Here is a 21,083-nt window from a genome sequence, read left to right as displayed (position 1 = left end):
ACTATGAATGGTCTAAACCCACTGAAGTGCCAATGTTTGTAACTGACCATTTACATTTTAATTATAATGTTAGTATTATAAAAATTATTTTAGCTATTTCTTGGAGGAGAGAGGCACTATGTTTCTTTCAAAAGTAGAGATCGTGGAATGCAGAAAGCTTACGGGATATACTTAATAGGGCAAATGAAGGCATGATGTGGCATGGGGAAAGGAAACCAGCTCAGAGGACATTTATCTGGCTGAGCCACTAGCTGGTTACCTAACTTACTGATGCCCTAGTTTTCTCATCTTAAAAAGAAGCAGCAAGGGTAGCTGAACTTCGGGATCCTGAAATTCCTAGAGAGGCTAAGAATGCAATTCAGTCTTCAGTAGTAATTTAGTGACATGAGAGAAGAGAAAGACATGCAGGGCCCTTCATGTACTGGCTTAAGATCAGGTTGGTTTGGGGAACAGTCCGCTGCAAAAGTTTATAGGATAAAGTAGTGGGTGATCAGTAGGATTATCAGAAACGGGAAACCTACGGACTTGCCCTTTCCTGATACGGAGCTCCTTATAACTGAATTATCAGGGATCAAGTTACTAAGTGCAGGGAGAAGTGAGTGAGGGGTGCAGAGCTGTCTGCCCCATTCCTTTCCATGGATTATTCCAGGGAATAATCCTGTGGCTTCCAGAGAGGGTCTGGGCAGTGACCACATGTCCAATCAGGCCAGGTTTGGCTTTTAGCTTGCTTAGGGGTTCTGGCTGTTGTGACACACGAACTATAATCTACCTTAGGTCCCGGAGGTCCCATGGTTCCTGGAAAGCCCTAGAAAAATCCAGAAGTGAAAATTACAGCAGGAAATGTGTACCAAGCCGAAAACTCTGTGTAAAGCTTTTAGCTATAATGAATTTATTAGTTTACAGTGTCTATAGCTGTGATGGCTTCATACTCACAAAGAGCCCTGGAGGGCCAGGTGGACCAACGGGTCCAGGAAAACCTGGAAGGCCTGGTAAGCCCTGTAAATTAAGAGAAGACGAGGGTAAGTTTAAGTTTACTTCTCACCTAAGAACGATGTCCATTAATTAAATCTATTAACATATTTTAATGAAAGTTGAGGAGCATGATGGCTCTCGTTTATGGCTGCAGTTAATTACAAAAAAAAGGGGGGGGGGTGGGGAAAGGAAAAAAAAAGGTGCCTAAAAGTGCGTTGCCATGTAGGACAGGTTGCCAGGGATACCTGGATGGTAACATTTCCAGGAGCATGACCAGAGCCATTGCTTTACTTTAGAAGGGTTTTTAAATCTTTGAAATTTTGCTTTTGTCTGTGTGTCTCTCTGTCTGCCTGTCTCTCAGCCAGGCATACTCCTCCCATAGGGCTTTCCACCTGCTCTCCTTCTGTCTAGAATCCTCTTCCCCCAGACATCTAGAGGACCGACTTCCTTTCCCTTTTCTTATTTTCACTCAAATGTCATCCTTTCCCAGCCTGCCCAATGTAAAGCCACAACCCTCCTTCCAACCTGGACACTCCTTTATCCCCTGGCCCTGCAGTCTTTCCCTCCTTGGCATTTTTTACTATCTAACCAACACTTATTAATTTACTTTTTTTTTTCTATTTTCCCCTACTAGAATGTAAGCTCCATGATGGCAAGAATTTTTTTTTGGGGGGGGGGGGTGCTGATTTGTGCACTGTGGTATCTCTACAGCCTAGAATAGCTCCTGGCATATAGCTGGCATGTAATTCATGTTTCTTGTATACATGAATGTCCCACTGTTAGATCTTCATCAGTAGCACCCTGTAGTACCTAGCCGACACTCAATGCACACTTAAAGGACACATCAACGTCCCAGATGGCTGTGATCTCTTCTTACTGGATCCCTTTCCTTCAGCATCAAGCCCCTTAAATGTTTCTTAAACAAGAAAAATCAAGAGGCATCATGTTCTGTATCTTTCCTCAAAGGTCGGTAAAGCCTCCTAAGCATGTCATTCTGCCATTTTGTGGCTCACCATTGGTTGGCAGGGGTCACCATCCAGGAGCTCAACAACCTAAACTCAAACTCTTGGACTCACTTAGACAAATTTCCAGAAATTTCCACATATACTTCTGAACTAAGTTAAAATATTTCTGGTTTTAACTTGGAAGTTAGTACCTGTGCTTGAGGTCTACCAAAAAATCCTTTTGGATCACAAAGTAAAGCATACACAGTCCCCAAATGGCTGTGTCTCTTTCTATGCATCTGGGATCACACTCAGATCTACATACATATGGATCAGAAAGTAAACCACTCTACAGGAAAAAGGCACATTTAAAGAAAACCCACTTACTCCTGCAAATTTTATAATAGGGCTATTACTTAACATTATAGTTTTAAATGATATTCAATGTATGATACAAACCTATGCTTGATTTCAACAAATACAGAGTAAGTGGAACATAACTATTCCTTGAACATTCCTTCTTAGGTGTAGAAAAGCCTGGGTAATTGAGATTTAAGAAGAGATTAAAAGACTTATGAACAAAATCATCCCTTTATGTTAGTTTCATGGAGTTTCTCATAAAGTGAATATTCTAGAGTGAAATGAAGCCGATATGTAAACAGAAGACATGTGAATGCCTACTGCAAATGTTCTTGCAGTTGTCAGAGGTGGGGGTGGAGCATAGGTGAAACGTACAAATGTCCAGTTATAAATAAATGAGTCTTGGGGATGTAAGGTACAGCATAGTGACTATAGTCAATAACGTCATATTCCAGATTTGAAAGCTGCTAAGAGAGTAAAGTTCTCATCATAAGAAAAAAAAATATTTGTCACGGTGGTGATGGATGTTAACTAGACTTATTGTGGGGATCATTTCACAATATGTACAAATCTCTGATCACTACCCTCTACACCGAATATGTCATATGTCAATAGTATCTCCATGAAAAAAGAAAATAAAACAAAAAAGAAAATGGAAAACAAACAATAAAAATGTTCCTAAGAGGGGGAGGAAAAGATCTAGGGGAAGAGAGAGAGAGGAGGGGCAGAGACAAAGACAGAGATGCAGAGACACAGAGAAGGGAGAAAGAGGGAGAGATGGACAGACAGAGACAGAGAAAGAGAGCCAGAACCAGAGAAATGAGAATGAGAAGACCATCCCTGAAGTGCTATACCTGTAATCCTGGGGCTCCTGGCAACCCGGGGTCACCTCTTCCATCAAGTTCTATACCTTCTGCAGCAGGAGCTCCCTTGAAAATAAAGAACTTCATCAACTGTAACCAATGTTATATTTGCAAAGCTCCTTTAAATTGCTTATTCAAACTTCTGCTTCAAGGATAAAAGTGCTTTTCAGGGCATACACGTAGAGAAGAGGTTTAAGATTACTCAGTTTGGAAGAGATCTAAGATTTTCATATATCCTAAGATAGACAATTTCCTGGGCAAGCAAGAAAGACATAAGAATGACAGAGCATTTCTCAAGATTCCAGAATTAGTGGCAGCTCCTGATCTGGAAGTCGGGACCCTGAGCCTGACGTCAGTTCTTTCCTCCTAGACTCTATTTCCTTCAAGGATTTTCCAAAACTTGTATTTCTTAAGAGATATTTACAGAAAGAGCTAAAAGAAGTTGTCCGATAGGAACAAATATCATGGTCCAATTATTAACTGGTTTCTGAATTAATTATGAAACTTGATTTGGAATCATTTATATCTCATCATTTAATGGAACTCCTTTCAGATGTACCATTAGAGATTTCCTTTCTTTCTTCTTCTTCTTTTTTTTATCTGTTTATTTTGAGAGACAGAGAAAGCAAGAGCAGGGGAGGGGCAGAGAAAGAGGGAGAATCTCAAGCAGCCTCCACGCTGTCAGCGCAGAGCCCATGCGGGGCTCCAACTCACAAACCGTCTTGAGATCAAGACCTGAACGGAAGTCAAGTTGGACATTTAACTCACTGAGCCATGCAGACGCCTCAGAGATTTTCAATACTAATATGCCACACATGACTTACCTTTTCTCCTTTCAAGCCAACAGCACCCTAAGAAAAGGAAACCAAATACACAGAATCACTGCTTTGTCCTCACTGCTATTCAACCCCTCTCTCGCTGTATACTTCCCACTGGCTTTTAAATATGTTCAACTTTCTTTCATTTAAAGAAACAAAACCTCCCCTTAATCTCCCCCTGCCAGTACTGCCCGTATCTCTTCGTCATGTCATCTGCAACCTTCCCATTCTGTTCAGATCCCATTCACTCCTCAGTCCCACACCTGCCTCATGCCCCATCCATGCTCAAAGTATTCTTTGCTAAGTCCTGCAATGTTGGTGATGTTGTTAAAGTCAATGACAAGTTGTCAGATCTTCGTGGACTTCTCGGCAGCATTGGGCAGCTGTCTGCCACTCCCCTCTACGGAAATACATCTTTCCTAGGCTCCCATCATCTACTCCTTCTGGTTTTCCTTCTACCACCAGGGGCCCCTCCTCTTTACGGGCTTATCCTCCTTGACCCGGACATCCCTTGCTAGAGCTTTCTAAGTCATGTCCAAGGCTCTTTTCTCCTTATTCTTGCTCCTTGAGTCACCACCATCCAGGGCCTCTCTGAGCAGATCTAGCTGCCTATCAGTCATCTCCGCTTAGATGTCTCAAATGCAAAATGAAGCCTCAAAGTGCAAACCTGAACTCAACGCATTTATTCATTCATTCGCCACCCATTAGTTGAATGTCTCCTCTCAGCTGCTCTAGACTTTCCCACAGTCTTGGCGGATTTCAGCATACGGCCATTCTGGAGTAAATGGCTTGTGTTTACACTTTATACAGAGTTAGAAATGGACACCTACCGGGATCCCCGGGTAGCCTGGTATCCCCGGAAGGCCTGGAAACCCTTGCTCACCCTGGAAGACATACAAAGCTTGTCATTCTTTCTTAGTTGTTCTAGAACAGCCTATTGAGATCTTTTCCCTGTTTCTGTCTTCCAACCCTGCAGTGGTAAATCTAGACAAAGTAACCCAAATTCCTTATGGCTGCTGGGTCATGAGGCTGAAGGCCAGAAAACCATTATCTTAATTGAAAACAGGATTAGAATCTACTGTTTCTCAAATTGTGCATAAATGGCAAAAGTCTAATTGTGCCAAGAACTTTTTAATTGCCGTTTCCTTGAAACTTTACTAATTAGTTCTTTCATGGCCACCATTCTGGGAAAAGGAGAGTGCGGTCAGGAAACAAAGAGGATGAGTGAACACTGCAAAGTTCAGTCGTTCCTTGCCAAAGACCAATTTTGCATTCCACGCTTTTGGTTTCTGATTTGCATACACTCACCACCTCAGGCGAAAGTAACCAGGTGAGGTCCCCCCATCCTTCTGTGGGAGAACATGAGAGAACGCCCCCAAAAGACAATCCGAAATCAAACGAGAGGAGGAAAGAAAACCGTTAAGTTTCTGTATGCACACTATTGGTTTTGGCTAAAAGGATCTTTCAAGGAAAGCCTGTGCCGTCCCATTCCTCCTTCACCTCGATTGACTCATTTGGCAGAATGTTTCCCGACCAGCTCCTGTGTGAGGAGCACATACCTTAGAACCATTGCACCCTGGTACACCAGCAGGTCCATATGGTCCAGGATGGCCCGGGGTGCCCTGGAAACACAGGAAGTCTCAGAAAGGAGACATGAGCACCAGACCCCGGGAACAAGCGACAAGAGTGAGGAACCCAGGGTGAGGAAAAAGATGGGCTAATTTAGAGAGTTATTTAAATACAAATGGCTATTAATAGTTAAGTAGTATATACAGTTATTTTAGATCACTTAAATAAAAATCATAGCAAATAAAATGGGCTAACAAAACCAAAAATTACCAAGTGAGATACAGATATTTTAGATATAACAAGAGACCTTTCTATACAAAATGAAGTCCCTTAACGTGCTGTTTTAAGCTGGAAGAAAAGAAAGGAAAAAGAAGAGGGATATGTGCATGAAGTAACTATTATTTTACTATTCTACACTATTCAACAGAGATAATCTATCTTATTCCATCTATTCTATTCTACTCTATTCTGATCTATTCTATTCTATTCTATTCTATTCTATTCTATTCTGATCTATCCTATCCTATCTTATCCTATCCTGTTGTATTCCACTCTATTCCACACTACACTCCATTCCATTTTATTCCATCTATCCTATCCTATCCTATCCTATCCTATCCTATCCTATCCTATCTCATCTATTCTAGTCCATTCTATCCCATCCCATCCCATCCCATTCTATCTCATCTCATTCCATCCCATCCCATCCCATCTCATTCTATCTCATCCCATTCTATCTCATCCCATCCATCTCATCCCATCCCATCCCATCCCATCCCATCCCATCCTATCCCATCCCATCCCATTCTATCTCATCTCATTCCATCCCATCCCATACCATTCTATCCCATTCTGTCTCATTCCTTCCCATCCCATCCCATCCCATCCTAACCCATTCCATTCTATCTCATCTCATTCCATCCCATCCCATCCCACCCCATTCTGTCTCATTCCTTCCCATCCCATCCCATTCTATCTCATCCCATCCCATCCCATCCCATCCCATCCCATCCCATCCCATCCTATCCCATCCCATCCCATTCTATCCATTCTGTCTCATTCCTTCCCATCCCATCCCATTCTATCTCATCCCATCCCATCCCATCCCATCCCGTCCCATCCCATCCCATCCCATTCTATCTCATCTCATTCCATCCCATCCCATCCCATTCTATCCCATTCTGTCTCATTCCTTCCCATCCCATCCCATTCTATCTCATCCCATCCCATTCTATCTCATCCCATCCCATCCCATCCCATTCCATTCCATCCCATCCCATCCCATCCCATTCTATCTCATTCCATCCCATCCCATCCCATCCCATCCCATCCCATCCCATCCCATTCTATCTCATCTCATTCCATCCCATCCCATCCCATTCTATCCCATTCTGTCTCATTCCTTCCCATCCCATCCCATCCCATCCTAACCCATTCCATTCTATCTCATCTCATTCCATCCCATCCCATCCCACCCCATTCTGTCTCATTCCTTCCCATCCCATCCCATTCTATCTCATCCCATCCCATTCTATCTCATCCCATCCCATCCCATTCCATTCCATCCCATCCCATCCCATCCCATTCTATCTCATTCCATCCCATCCCATCCCATCCTATCTCATCCCATCCCATTCTATCTCATCTCATTCCATCCCATCCCATCCCATTCTATCCCATTCTGTCTCATTCCTTCCCATCCCATCCCATCCCATCCTAACCCATTCCATTCTATCTCATCTCATTCCATCCCATCCCATCCCACCCCATTCTGTCTCATTCCTTCCCATCCCATCCCATTCTATCTCATCCCATCCCATTCTATCTCATCCCATCCCATCCCGTCCCATCCCATCCCATCCCATCCTATCCCATCCCATTCCATTCTATCTCATCTCATTCCATCCTATCCCATCCCATCCCATTCTGTCTCATTCCTTCCCATCCCATCCCATTCTATCTCATCCCATCCCATCCCGTCCCATCCCATCCCATCCCATCCTATCCCATCCCATTCCATTCTATCTCATCTCATTCCATCCCATCCCATCCCACCCCATTCTGTCTCATTCCTTCCCATCCCATCCCATTCTATCTCATCCCATCCCATTCTATCTCATCCCATCCCATCCCGTCCCATCCCATCCCATCCCATCCTATCCCATCCCATTCCATTCTATCTCATCTCATTCCATCCTATCCCATCCCATCCCATTCTGTCTCATTCCTTCCCATCCCATCCCATTCTATCTCATCCCATCCCATCCCGTCCCATCCCATCCCATCCCATCCTATCCCATCCCATTCCATTCTATCTCATCTCATTCCATCCCATCCCATCCCATTCTATCCCATTCTGTCTCATTCCTTCCCATCCCATCCCATTCTATCTCATCCCATCCCATCCCATTCTACCCTATCCCATCCCATTCTGTCCCATCCCATCCCATCTCATTCCATTCTATCCCATCCCATCCTATTCCACTGCATCCCATCCCATTCCATTCTAACCCATCCCATACCATCCCAACTCACTCCACGCTATACCATCTCATACTGTCAAGCCCCATCCTGTCTTGTTCCACTTTGTACCATTCTATTCTGCTTGGATTTCAGGAAATACAGTTTGGCTTGTATGTCCTACAAATTCACACTCTAATATATTATGTGATTCTACTGTGACATTTCATCATGTAGCATATGTCTCAGTACCCATTTCCATGCACTATTGCTTTAACCTCTTTATTAAAATGAGCTTTCTTTTTATTTTTTAACTTTACATATTTTCCCCATTACTTACTGGAAGTCCAGGAGGACCTGAGAATCCTGGCAATCCAGTTATTCCCTAAAGCCATAGAAAAGGGGAAGGTGGCAAGAAAAACACTTTTAAAACGTTCAACCTGAAAACAGAAACTTATTTGCATTCTAATAACCCCATCCTGCAACTGTAATCAGGAATGGCTAAAATCTATTTGAAAAACAAACAAACAAGTTTTGACAAACTTTTCTAAATCTTACATTTATAAAACTTGTTAAAAGAGATGATTAAGATCTTTTTTTGCCTTTTTGGATAGATTTTTAAGGCATAACTTGCATACAGTAGAGTGCCCTAAGCTTCTGCAAACAGCTTGAGGAACGTTTACAGATGTCTGCACGTACATATTGTTATTGCCGCCACCCCATCCAGACAGTGAACATCCCTACCCCCTCTAGCCGGTTCTCTCACACCTTTCCCAGTCCATCAGTACCCACCCCCAACATAGTGACCACTGTTTTCTGCCACTCCAGATCACTTTTACCTGTCACTTTTACCTGTGACATCTGTATAACTTTTACAGTGCAGAGTTCTTATTTTTTTATAAAGAAGAAGACGGACCGGTTGGACTACTAACCCTTCCACCTTTGGGACCGGTGAGTCCTGGAAGTCCTGGTGAGCCCTAGATCCAACATAAAAAAAAACCAAAAACAAACCCAAAAGGCAAACACTGGAAATCATGTGGCACTAAGAAACCCATAAATTAAAAGTCGCCGTTTTATTCATACACCAGCCTGTTTTGCTCTTGCGATTATTTCAGTGTCAACCCAGTAAATTGCTTGTTTGTTTAATTGGAGCTAAAATATTTACCGGAAAGGAGAAACAAAAATTCAGACAAACCCCTGCTACTCCATGTGGGGGGGGGGGGGTCAGGGGGGCCCGTAGCATTAGCATCACCTGGAAGCTTGTTAGCAAAGCAGGCTCTCAGGTCTCCCCCACCTCTCAGACGGGTTGACTCAGAATCTACATTTTCACAAGGTTAGAAAATGATTCGTGTTCACACTGACGCCTGTGAAGAGCTGCTATAAAAGCCCCACGTTAGCCAGACAGCTGCTGAGGTCTGATAAGGATAATGATACAGTTACAATGGGGGATGAGAACGGCAGCCAATATTTCTGTGCATGAAAAACACTTTATTAGCAAAATGTGCCTGGCACGCACACATAAATAAATAGCAAAGCAAGAACTGCCTGAACCAGAGATAAACTAGCTTCGGGCATCTAATAAATACAGTTTAGAGGCCTTGTTTCTTAGGGAATTACCTTAAATGGAGACTGTCTGAACCACGCCACTTGGTGGGAAAGTTCCATTGTCCAAAAGCCGTTTTTATCATTCCTGGGAGTTTCAGTACGTTTTGGTATTTTTTTATTTTTTATCTTGAGAAAGGGGTTGTTACAGAGCCTTCTGAGATTGGATGGTCAAGGCTAAAGTGGGCCTTCACCGAGGAGGTGGAATTTTGCTTGTCTATGTTCCCCTCCCCTGCTGGATGCTCTGTGTTATGATGCAGAAGACTCAAGAGTGACTAGGTTTTATGTCCCCATTAGAAATGCTCTTCATGCATAAAATACTTAAAATTAAGAGTGGAAATTTTTTAACCTGAAAACTCCATTTGGTCAGGTTTAATAGGCTCTAATTTGTCTGCCTTGGATCAAATTATCTTTTGTGTGGCTACATTGATAAAGCACACTGTCGTCCTATACGAACTCCATGACAACATGATACACAGATATTCTTTTCTTTTCTTTTCTTTTCTTTTCTTTTCTTTTCTTTTCTTTTTTATATGTTTTATTTATTTTTGAGAGAGTGGAGGAGGGGGAGGGGCAGAGAGAGAGAGAGAGAGAGACAGAGAGACAGAGAGAGACAGAGACAGAGGATCTGAAGCAGGCCGTCAGCACGGAGCCAGATGCAGGGTTTGATCTCAAGAACCGTGAGATGGTGACCTGAACCAAAGTCGGATGCTTAACCAACGGAGTCACCCAGGAGCCCCTACAATTATTATTTTAACTGATTGCAGGCTTCTCTAAAGAAACGCCAAGGTAACAAGCAGAGTGGGTGCAGAGAACAAAACAAAAAGGAAAGAATTGGCTTGGGGTTGATCCAAGTCCAGAATTGAAGCAAATTCATTTTATTAGTGAAATGGATGAATATCCTAGGCCACACCCTGGAGGAAGGCAGAGGGATGGTCGAGACCGAATGGGTCTGAATTCAGACACTAAATGTCCAGCATCTGGATGACTTTTTTCAAAATTAGGGTCAGAAGAAAGAGAAATGGAGAAAAAGCACATAAATGAATTGGAGAGACATGAAGTGGAAGAATTCACGGAAAAACCACAAAATTTTGCATGTTTCTTCGAACATACAGATGTGGGTTTAGTTTCTTTGGTTACAGGAATTTGATTCTGGCATCATATAAAACCAGATTTGAACTCTGATCTTGCCACCTTTCACTGTGGAGTCCAGGATGAGTTAATTATGGGCTCCGAGTGTCAGTTTCCTCATCCCTAGAATGGAGATGAGAATATGAGTCACCATAGTCAGGATTTCTGGGACCGATGTGAAGAGTAAACGAGATACAGTCCAGAGTAAACGTCCCAATGCTTCACATGGAATAGAGTCGCAGTAAATGTTGCCTGTGATTACCACTTAAGTATACCACACATTTGGGAAATTTAAAAAGACTCTGCAGGGATCAGTGACAATTATCTTTCAGAGCTTATTAGTTAGTGCATAGCTTGCTGGAGGCCAGCAGTCAGGGGAACAACCACGTGAGTGCAGGAGAGCCCAGGCTTAAGTTTAGCTAATGTCCACAGCAGGAAAGAGCCATCAGCAAATCTAGTGGTTATGTAGTTATTTAGCAAATCCTCTAGGGTATTTATTTAAACAAAGCCCTTTGTTGTATCACAGACTTTAGGATAAAAATGTGTGATGAGTTGAGAAAGAGGGACCCATGAAAAAAGAGAAGGGTGTGGCAAAAAGAAGAGTATCCGAGGAAGGAGAATTCCAGAAACAAGGAAAGACAAGTGTTTCAAGAAGAGAGCGATCCGCAGGGTGTGAAACAAAGCAGAAGGGTGCGGGTCAGATAAGGACACAAAAGTCATGGGTGATTTCTGCAGGAATGTTTTCAGGGCAGGAGGACCAGAGGCAAATTATTGCCGGCTGGAGAGTGAATAGTAAGTGGGGTTAGTTTGTTTTTTTAAATCCTGACAGAGAAAGGAAAGACAGGGGGAGGGATGGCAATCCTTTGCTTACAGGACTTGAAAGATCTAGGGGAAATTTCATATTTGTATGGGGAACATCTGCATGCTTAAGGACTGAAAGAGAAAAGCTAACACCAAAAAGAAAGGGATGGCCAAGAGAGCTTATAAACGGACATACCTTGGGTCCCTGCGGTCCAGGCAAGCCTTCGGGACCTGGGAACCCCTTCTGGCCAGGAGAACCAGCGGGTCCAGGAAAGCCTTTCTCCCCCTGTTAAAACCAGAACAAGATAAGAAACACACAGAATAGGGGCGCCTGGGTGGCGCAGTCGGTTAAGCGTCCGACTTCAGCCAGGTCACGATCTCGCGGTCCGTGAGTTCGAGCCCCGCGTCGGGCTCTGGGCTGATGGCTCAGAGCCTGGAGCCTGTTTCCGATTCTGTGTCTCCCTCTCTCTCTGCCCCTCCCCCGTTCATGCTCTGTCTCTCTCTGTCCCAAAAATAAATAAACATTGAAAAAAAAATTAAAAAAAAAAAAAGAAACACACAGAATAGCACCGCCCAGCAACAAACACACCTACAACCGTTGCTTTCTTTTCTTTACAACTTAATGATAACATTTGGCACGTATTTTTTCCTTGGCTCAATACAATTCGCACTCAGCAGTCAGCGTAACAGTAAGTGGAAGGCTACCAGCTGTTAGCATTTGTCTGCAGTCTTGCAAGCGATTGCCTTTGGTCTGGTAGGAACTACTTTTCCCCAAAAGGTGGGGCTACACAGAGCAGAGATTAAGAGAAAGGAAGTCGGGAACTGGGGGTGGGAAGCCCAAATAGAAAGCTGAGATTAGCGCGGTGTGTTTGCTGGGAGATGGCGAGAGAGTGAGGCTAAGGCTCAAGAATGTGTTTGGGGAGTGTGCATAATTGCTGTGGTAGCTTGAAAAGAACAACGTGCAGGCTATCAGTTTTAGTCCTTTCTTGATTACACAGGAATTAGTAATCCAATCTATTTGTGTAGGAGATGCAGGAGATATCAAGAGTGGCATAACCAAAAGGGTGAGCGGAATAGTTTTTTTAGAAAGAGTTAGATGCTATTATGACAAAGCCCTTAGTAACTAGCGAAAATAATTTAGGCCCAGTGCATCACGTGGTTCTACCAACAAATAATTTTCCCGACGTGGATCCTGGGATTTCACTCTAATAGTAAAGGTCGCTGGCTGATTCAGTCAATTTAATTACACCACTGGCAAATTAAATTAAAAAAAAAAAGAGAGATCAAGTTGGCTATTGCATATTGTTGTGTGTACACAGCCACATCCCGTAAAAAGAAACAAAAGAATTTGCCACACCCCTCCCCAAACCCAGTTACCCACACACATTCTAGAGTAGCAGCTTACACATAGCAGGGACTCAATAAATTCTTGAATGCAAGAATAAATCCCAGCTCCCCAACACGGATCTGAGTATATACATTCATAGCTGCAGGGAAAAACCTAACTCAAACTACACATCAATATAGAATAACTGGAAATAAATGTAATAATTATTATAGTTAGTATATAAATTATATGTAAATCATTTTATCTAAAGAGCTAGAAGCATGTTCTAAAATATTTTTAGTCACCCTTCACTATTGTTAAGCAATTCATTAGCATCCCGGAGGAAAGGGTTTTGTAAACAAAGAAAAAACTTTAGTTCTGCCTCTGTCTTAATTATCACAAATTGCAAGTTAATGGAGCGAATTAATGAGATTTCATGGCATTCTTTTTTTTCTTGAAGTCTGCAATGGAGCTACAGGTTTCCCCCCCGCTATCCGAAAGCACAGAGTTCCTACGAAACTTTTCTCAAACTGAAATGGTACCAAGCAAAGAGTATCTCCGCTTTCTAAAAGTTCGAATTACACCATTTCACTTTTGTGAAAAACTTACATTAGTATGGTAATTTTTTTTCACAGAAGCAAAAATCCTCTTTGGAGATCTCTTGCTTAGCAGAAACAAAGGTCAAGGTCGGTCTTTCCTAAAAAACGAATTGGCGCCAGGCGAGCTTTCAGAAAGCGGGGGGCACCTGTACTTCCTCGTGCTGAATTTTGGCCTCAACCAGAGTGCTGCTGCAGGATTCGTTCACTAGGGGGCGCGCCTGCACCAGTGCTGCAGGACTCGAAGTCTGCGGATGTCAATGTCTGGGTCAAAGTGAGTGAACGGAGCTGTTTCCAGTTGTTCTTTCGTGTTTATCAACATTGTAAATAGGGTTATACATATAGACGCATTCTTATAAATCTTTCTTTTTTGCTAACAGACCAAAAGAGTTAGAGTTTAACTGACGGTATTCACACCAGTTGTCTAAAACTTTCTAGAAGGCTTTCTTTTCTTTTTTTCCTTTTTTCTTTTTCCTTTTTCCTTTCCTTTTTCCTTTCCTTTTTCCTTTCCTTTCCTTTCCTCTTTTCTTTTCTTTCTTTCTTTCTTTCTTTCTTTCTTTCTTTCTTTCTTTCTTTCGGTTAATGTTTATATATGATTTCTTTAAAATTTGATTTGGGGAATGGAATAACACATTGTGGGTCTTTCTGCTATTAGGCAAAGAAGAGTGAATTCTTGGATGAGCTCTGCAGAGGAAAAAAAGCAATATTTAAGATTTTGTTTTTACCTTCTCTCCTTTGATCCCATCACAGAAGCACTGGCCTTTGTCTTTACAGACACAGCCCTAGGAAAAAGGGAAAAAAGAAAGAGTTTTGTTTAACAACAACTTAATAAATCCTGACTGACAGGGCAAAAGCAAACATATTTTTCTGTTCTTTGAGCATTAAACACTATTCGTTAGGAGCCATGTGATACTGGGGCAACATTATCAACAGAAATAGAGTCGAAAAGTGAGATGTTGCATGTAGGAGAACTCTCGGGTGAGTGTACATCATTTTTATCAAATGTAGGAATTTTAAGCTATGCAAAATACAAAAGTCATCTATCCTTTTTTTCAGGATAATGTATCATTGAACCACATGAAATTGACATAATTGTAAGCAGAAAGTGGTCTAATGTTGGCAAATTTCTTAGGTTTAACATAATGTACATATATGCATATGCGTATATGAACTGGTCATATCTTCCATAGGTGACTCGAACGGTTTCTTTTCCTGAAATGATGTTCAACACTGAGAAAAGTTGATCAGTATCCACCATGTGTCTTTAAGGGGAACAATCTAACTCACTAATGTCGGTATCAAAATGTTCTTACTTTAAAACAAAACCAAAAATTTAGCTGGGAGCTTGGGACCACTTATCCTGTCTAAGCGGTCATTGGGACACAGTTTAAAACCTATGCACCTGCCAACTCTAATAAAGGTCAATTTTTAAAAATTTCTCTGCCAGCAGAGGGACAAAAAAGTAGTTTAGACTACTGGATTTGCAATGTGTTTTGATACATGTTCTATGTTTATATATTTATCTTTTTAAGTTTTTTTTTTCCTTCGGGTTAATATTAACTGAGAACTAGTTTGCTTTCCACAGGAAAAGGATATTAATCGACAGCAAAAGGCAGGGCAAGTCTAGGGCATGTGCTGGCTGGTTGGTAGGAAAAATAAAAGAGAGATCGCCTCAGATATTTCCAAAGTGGAAGATCCTATTTATGCAATTAAAATAAGATACACAAGTGAAAACATCCTCAGTTAAATATATTTCCTGAGACTAGGGCAGTAGGCTATGTTGCCCTTCAAGGAAAGGAAGCGTATAGTAATTTTCAGATGCCACATTTATATACCTCACAATTTATATGAATGGAGAGTGACTGATTGAAAAGGAAAATCTATATTCTCCCCAAGGGTTGGATATTTGGTATTTTTTAGAAGGTTGCATTTTTCTGACTTTCTTCCCAGATGTTTGGGGTCAAGTCATACCCTGACTTAATTGTTCAATCTTGTCTTTCTAGATTTTTAAGCTTTTAGGCTCATTTCAGTCACATACTTAAGCACACTCCATGAAAGCAATAGTTCCAAAGTGTGGATCTCCAGACCAGCAGCATCCGCATCACCTGTGAACTTGTCAGAAATGCAAATTATTGGCCCCACCCCAGACCCACTGAATCAGAAACCCTGGGGGTGCGTCTCACTATTCTGTTTTAATAAACTCTCGATTCTGATACCACAGCTCTAAATTAGCATCTAAAATCTGAGTCTGCAAGATAGAGCTCATTCTCTGTTTCTGAACACTAGATCACGTGAGACACGAATTTGCACATCTGTTTTTTTGTTTGCCATGTCTTTCTTCCTGTCATTTCAAGCAAGTAGTCAGGATTTTGTGTCCCTTACTTCAGGGATGCTTTTGCCACTTGGGTGAAAGCAAAAGCTTCCTGAAGACAAGAGTCCTTCTGGCTTTTGTTTCTGTTTTAAATACCTGCTGACAGTTGGTCCCAAGAGTGGAGGGTCACGCAAGCAGCTCCCACACAGCCTCTGGAGGGGGCAGCAGGGCCTCAATAAGGACTCTGAGTCCCACATCCAGGGAGAGCACCAGGCATTGGGCAAGAAAGCTCAACCCTCCCAAGGACCTAATGCTCTATTTCAAATGGTGATGGCAGGCCACTGTTTTCCAATGGACATTGAGCATCTCTGATTCTTCCGCCTCCCAGACACAACACAGCACGTTCTGAGAATCTCTGAACCACAGGTAATCCTCTAACCTCTGAGAAGGTGCATGGAAGCCATGAGATAGGCCAAATTAATTTTATTTCTCAAAGTAAAAGCCATATTTGCCATACATTACCGGAAATCTGTCAATGTCAGTTTGAACAAAGAAGTGTTTGCCGAACTCCCTCAAATGCAATCAGGTCCTCCTTCTTGTTTGCTCCCATGGACCACTTGTAGTTATATGCTTAATGTATATTTCCCCTAATGCTCCTAGGCCCTAAAAGGGAAGGAATTAGAGTCTTCTTCACGCTAGTAGCCGTGGTGTTTAATAAATCCTGGATAAACGCTTGTGGACTAATTGAATGGGTCAATGGGTTGATGGAAAACTGGTAATTTGTTTGTATCCTATCTGGACCTGGAATTTCAAGGTATTTGAATCATATGACTATTGTCAGGCTGCCATGACTAAGACATTTTCTCTGCGCATGAATTAGGCAAAACTATGGTTGAAGTGGCAAAAAATGAAATAGAAGGTTTGGCTATTTTACTACATGTTAAAATTAACAAAGGCTAATTAGTTGTCAGTTGCTTGCACTTAAAAATATTTTTTAAAAATTTAAAACCCTGGGAAGAATCAAAAAATAGTGCAATGAACCCTTATGTATCTTCTCATCTAGGTGTGGCAACTGTTACCATCTCTCTCTCTCTCTCTCTCTCTCTCTCTCTCCCTCACACACTCACATGCACACACGCTCTTTTTGCCAAACCATTCAAAAGTAGACTACAGACACCATGATACTTTGCCACTAATGTTTCTGCGTGCAACTCCCCCAAACAAGAGTATGTTCTTATCCAGTTGAAACATCATTCCTGAACCTACAAAATCAAGACTAATGCAGTAACTTCAGGCTACTAGTTTTAAAGTTAGACCTTATACACGATTCTTGATGACCATTAGAAAATGGGAAGCTGTTTAATTGTAGCAAATCTTTCATTTCATACCATAGATTTGGTCTCGATCAATACTTTTACCTATAACCAATACATGAAGTCGTATCCCAACCAGTGACTGTCACAGTTCTAAGGAAGAATCCTTAGGACTCACACGGGTGGTATTATTCAGGGCTTGGGTGTGGAGCTCTCTGTGTCTGACCATACTGTTCCTTTGAGTTCCCTCTTGCCTGGGGTCTGGCTTCTTATCATCACCCATAGTGACTCTGCTCCCCTTTTCTGATCATCAAAACCACAGTTCCTGAGTTTTTACATGATTATCCTTCAGTTTGGATCTTGAAACATTGGGGGCAACATATTTAGCTTTTGTTTGCATTTGGTTTCATTGTCTTTACATTAGGGTAAAAGCCCTGTTTGATGGTTCAAAAACATCTGGTTAACTGAAAAAGTTCGTTAAAGCGAGAAAGCAGAAACAAATGAACAAACAGGTCCATGAACATGTTAGACATTTTATAACTTACAACATATACGTCTACACCAATTCTTCAGTCTATGAAAGAGGGTCCAGGTCTTTTCCTTGGGAATGGGTCTGCTGTTGGAATTCTGTGATGTCATTCTTGCTAAGTCACACCCATAATGCACCACTGACAATGTCAACTTTTGCTTTCTTTGAAACAGACCAATTGCTGAAAGATGCTTATGGAGCAATCTGAGTAGAGTTCTTCTAGATATCAAACGAGGTTCTTCTCTAACTTCTTAAATGTTTTCTCAGCCACACTTAATTGGATAGCAGTTTTTCTATCATTTGATTAAACCTTTCAACCTAGTTGTCACAGCAATCCAAGTGTTATACATTTGTATTTAACCAATTTGGCATTTAATATTTCATGAAATTCCTTTGTTATAATAATATGTACAACTGGCAGAAACCACTAACTCTTGGCAATCATAAAACTCCACCAATGGAATAAGCATATGGAATACCATATAAGCATATGCTAGTGTGAGGGAGAAGCCTAAGGGATGGGTCTCAGGTGGGCAGTGCCAGTGGGCATCGACTGGTCTGTTATGGAGCAGACATGGAGAGTTCTGGTCAGTCCAGGAGTCACTCAAAAGCAGAGTCATTGAGAGAGGATCTACTATACTCTCTATTCATCCATCATGTCACCCACATGCAGGTGGTCATTACTGTTGCCAAGACTCCAGAGCCAGGTCCAGGGCTATTTCTATGCCTGGGTTAGCAGAGATGTTCCCAAACTGTTCCAGCTTTAATTTGCAGTTAAAGTGGCAAGGCATGGCCTGCCTATATATCTGCAAAATTGGACTGACTAGGACTTCAGAGAATGTGACAATTTTGCTGACATGTGGATGCTCCACCTGATTAAATAAGCTCAAAATTGTAGTCAGGGCCACTCTCTGGCAGCTGTTCAACTGCTGCTTTAGAAGCAAGTACTGCCCGTGTGATACAGTGGAGAGCCCTGGACAGGGCCATGGAAATTAGGCACTTCGCTTTCTGGAGGACAATGACAGTAACCCCAGACTCAAGAGAGTCATTTCTCTTTTTCAGAATCTTTTTTTTTTTAATGTTTATTTATTTTTGAGAAAGAGAGAGACAGAGAGACAGAGACAGACAGAGCATAAATGGGGGAGGAACAGAGAGAGAGAGAGAAAGAGAGAGAGAGGGAATCTGAAGCAGACTCCAGGCTCCGAGCTGTCAGCACAGAGCCCAATGCAGGGCTCGAACTCTCAAACCGTGAGATCATGACCTGAGCCGAAGTCAGATGCTTAAACTGACTGAGCCACCCAGGAGCCCCAAGAGAGTCATTTCTCTTAATTAAACTGTTTTTCCTCAATTAATTTTTAAATTTGCAAATGTATTTGAATAATTCAAATAGATTATTTAGCTAAAAGATAGAGGGGCTATATTTTCATTTTCATTGAGTTTGATCCACTTTTTTGGACTCACCTTTGAAACACCATGGAATGTTGTTCCATGGTAGAATAGAATATGACCCATTACTTTCTATTCAAATGCTGTATCACTTAAAAGCAAGAGTGGCCAAATGCTACTAACCATTAAGAAAGCATAACTGATGGATATTTCTTAAGTAACATCTTTATAATTTTTCCTCTTCCAATAGTCAAGTACCTCTTAGTTTCCATATACCTTAATCAAGTAAGAAATCATTTCTCATGAGTGGAAAGCTCTTAATAAGTATTTTATGGGTTTTCTCACCTTGCTAACCATTAACACATCAGGAAGTGATCCAAGATTACATGACGGCTCAGCGCTTTTGCCTATTAAATAGTTAAACTTGTGAGAATAATTCATATAAAGGTCACATGCACTTTTTACAACCTCACTTAAAAGGCAAAATAAACTTCGATAGTAGAGAATCTTAAAAGGTTTAGAAGTCCAGAAATCACAGTTCTTAGGCCAGATCTACATAGGATCTGTTCCTCGATTTGCCAGCTATGAACTGGAGCTTTGGACAAATTACTTAATCCTTCCAAGTTACCTCTTTGAAGATGGAAGACATTAACATCTATCCTGCAGTGTTTTTGTGAGGACAATTTGAGATGCTGTCAATACGGAGCTTGCAGAATGCCCTGTATTCAGTAAAAGACTCAGTCAAAGGGGGACCCCCCTCTTTCTCCTTCTCCTTTCTTGCTGCAATACTCTAGGCCAAAGGACACACACGCTATTGTCTGATCCTTCCTACCATCATCCCGTCTAGCCGCCATCTTGTCTGACATTTCCTCCCGAAGTTGTTTGCCCAATGCCAAAGAATCGGTCCCGATTCCAACAGCAAGAGTAAGAGAGATTGAAAAGCCAACTGTTGTTAAGCTGCAAATGAATTAAGTAGTATTTGTTACTAGTACTCTCAGAGTATACCGAATATATTAGTTGACATCATTTGTCCATGAGCGCAGATATAATTTATTTTACTTGTTTAGTAAAATATTGGTTGGAAACCCCAATGACACTTGATGCTTCTACATGACAGGTGCCAAGTCAAGTGTATTATACAAAGGCAGCAGGCACTTCCTGGAAGGCTGATCTCAGCTGCTCTCACACTCTTCTTTTTGTCTCAGCTCCTGTCCTGCCCTTGGATCACCCATGGATCGCCCGCACATTGCCTTCGCTTCCTGGCATTGTGGCAGAAGGATTAAGGGCACTGGTTCGAGGACACGCTTCCTGAGTCTACATCCCAGCTCTGCCAAGTCACTCGTATAGTTTTAGGTGATCTCTAGTGCCTCAGTTTCCACATCTGTAAAATGGGGTCAAATGGGTGAATATCGGTAAAGCACTTGGATGAGTATGTGGCATGCTTACTGAAGGCTGTGAAGGAAACCAGAATGTGTCAGCCCAAATATGCCTCTATGACATAAAAAATTACTTTGAATTGTAAGCAATTCAAAAGCAGTGAGTGCAGAGAAGGCTCCCCCTTTTCTGTGCAAAGGCAAGAAATAAACTCTCGTTTGACTGGAGATGAATTCTTACCGGTCCAGAGGCAGCATCAGAGGAACCTGAAAATAAACCTTATCCTCCTAGTTACTCCTGCACCATTTACTATCTCTCCCCAAAACCCCTTTGTCTTGTTAATTCTTCACAAATTTATTACTTCTTTGTCTAAAAGGTATAAAAGCTTCCTGCTCTGTTCACTTCTTTGGTTCTTCACTCCCTTGTGAGGGCTCCCATGCACATGTAAAATTTTAATGAAATGTGTGTGATTTTCTCCTGTTAACCTGTCTTTGCCAGTTTAGTTTTTAGACCCAGCCAGGGGCCCTAAGAGGGTCAAGGACAGGGGTGCCTGAGGGGCTCAGTTGGTTAGGCGTCCGACTTTGGCTCAAGCCATGATCTCACCGCTTGTGAGTTCGAGCCCCACGTCGGACTCTGTGCCGACAGCTCGGAGCCCGGAGCCTGCTTCGGATTCTGTGTCTGTCTCTCTCTGCCCCTCTTCTGCTCGCACTCTGTCTCTGTCTCACTC

At 42.0% G+C, this 21,083-nt stretch overlaps 1 protein-coding gene across 2 annotated transcripts in view; it reads right to left on the bottom strand.

Annotated features, from left to right (window-relative positions):
* Positions 1-21,083, bottom strand: part of LOC122481854 (collagen alpha-3(IV) chain-like) — a 140,161-nt gene that overhangs the window by 59,119 nt on the left and 59,959 nt on the right. For both annotated transcript variants that reach the window (XM_043578013.1, XM_043578015.1), the window contains exons 2-11: positions 14,169-14,225; positions 11,717-11,806; positions 8,919-8,963; positions 8,327-8,371; positions 5,517-5,579; positions 4,788-4,841; positions 3,964-3,990; positions 3,131-3,205; positions 934-996; positions 770-805 (exon numbers count right to left, since the gene is read on the bottom strand). In XM_043578013.1, coding sequence (XP_043433948.1) covers positions 770-805; positions 934-996; positions 3,131-3,205; positions 3,964-3,990; positions 4,788-4,841; positions 5,517-5,579; positions 8,327-8,371; positions 8,919-8,963; positions 11,717-11,806; positions 14,169-14,225 — 555 coding nt within the window. The remainder of the gene's footprint in view (positions 1-769; positions 806-933; positions 997-3,130; positions 3,206-3,963; positions 3,991-4,787; positions 4,842-5,516; positions 5,580-8,326; positions 8,372-8,918; positions 8,964-11,716; positions 11,807-14,168; positions 14,226-21,083) is intronic.

The sequence above is a fragment of the Prionailurus bengalensis genome, chromosome C1 (assembly GCF_016509475.1).
Source record: "Prionailurus bengalensis isolate Pbe53 chromosome C1, Fcat_Pben_1.1_paternal_pri, whole genome shotgun sequence".
In the NCBI taxonomy this organism is placed as follows: Eukaryota; Metazoa; Chordata; class Mammalia; order Carnivora; family Felidae; genus Prionailurus; species Prionailurus bengalensis.
Note: the sequence above shows the minus strand (reverse complement) of the source record. Positions and strands in the feature narration are given on the sequence as shown.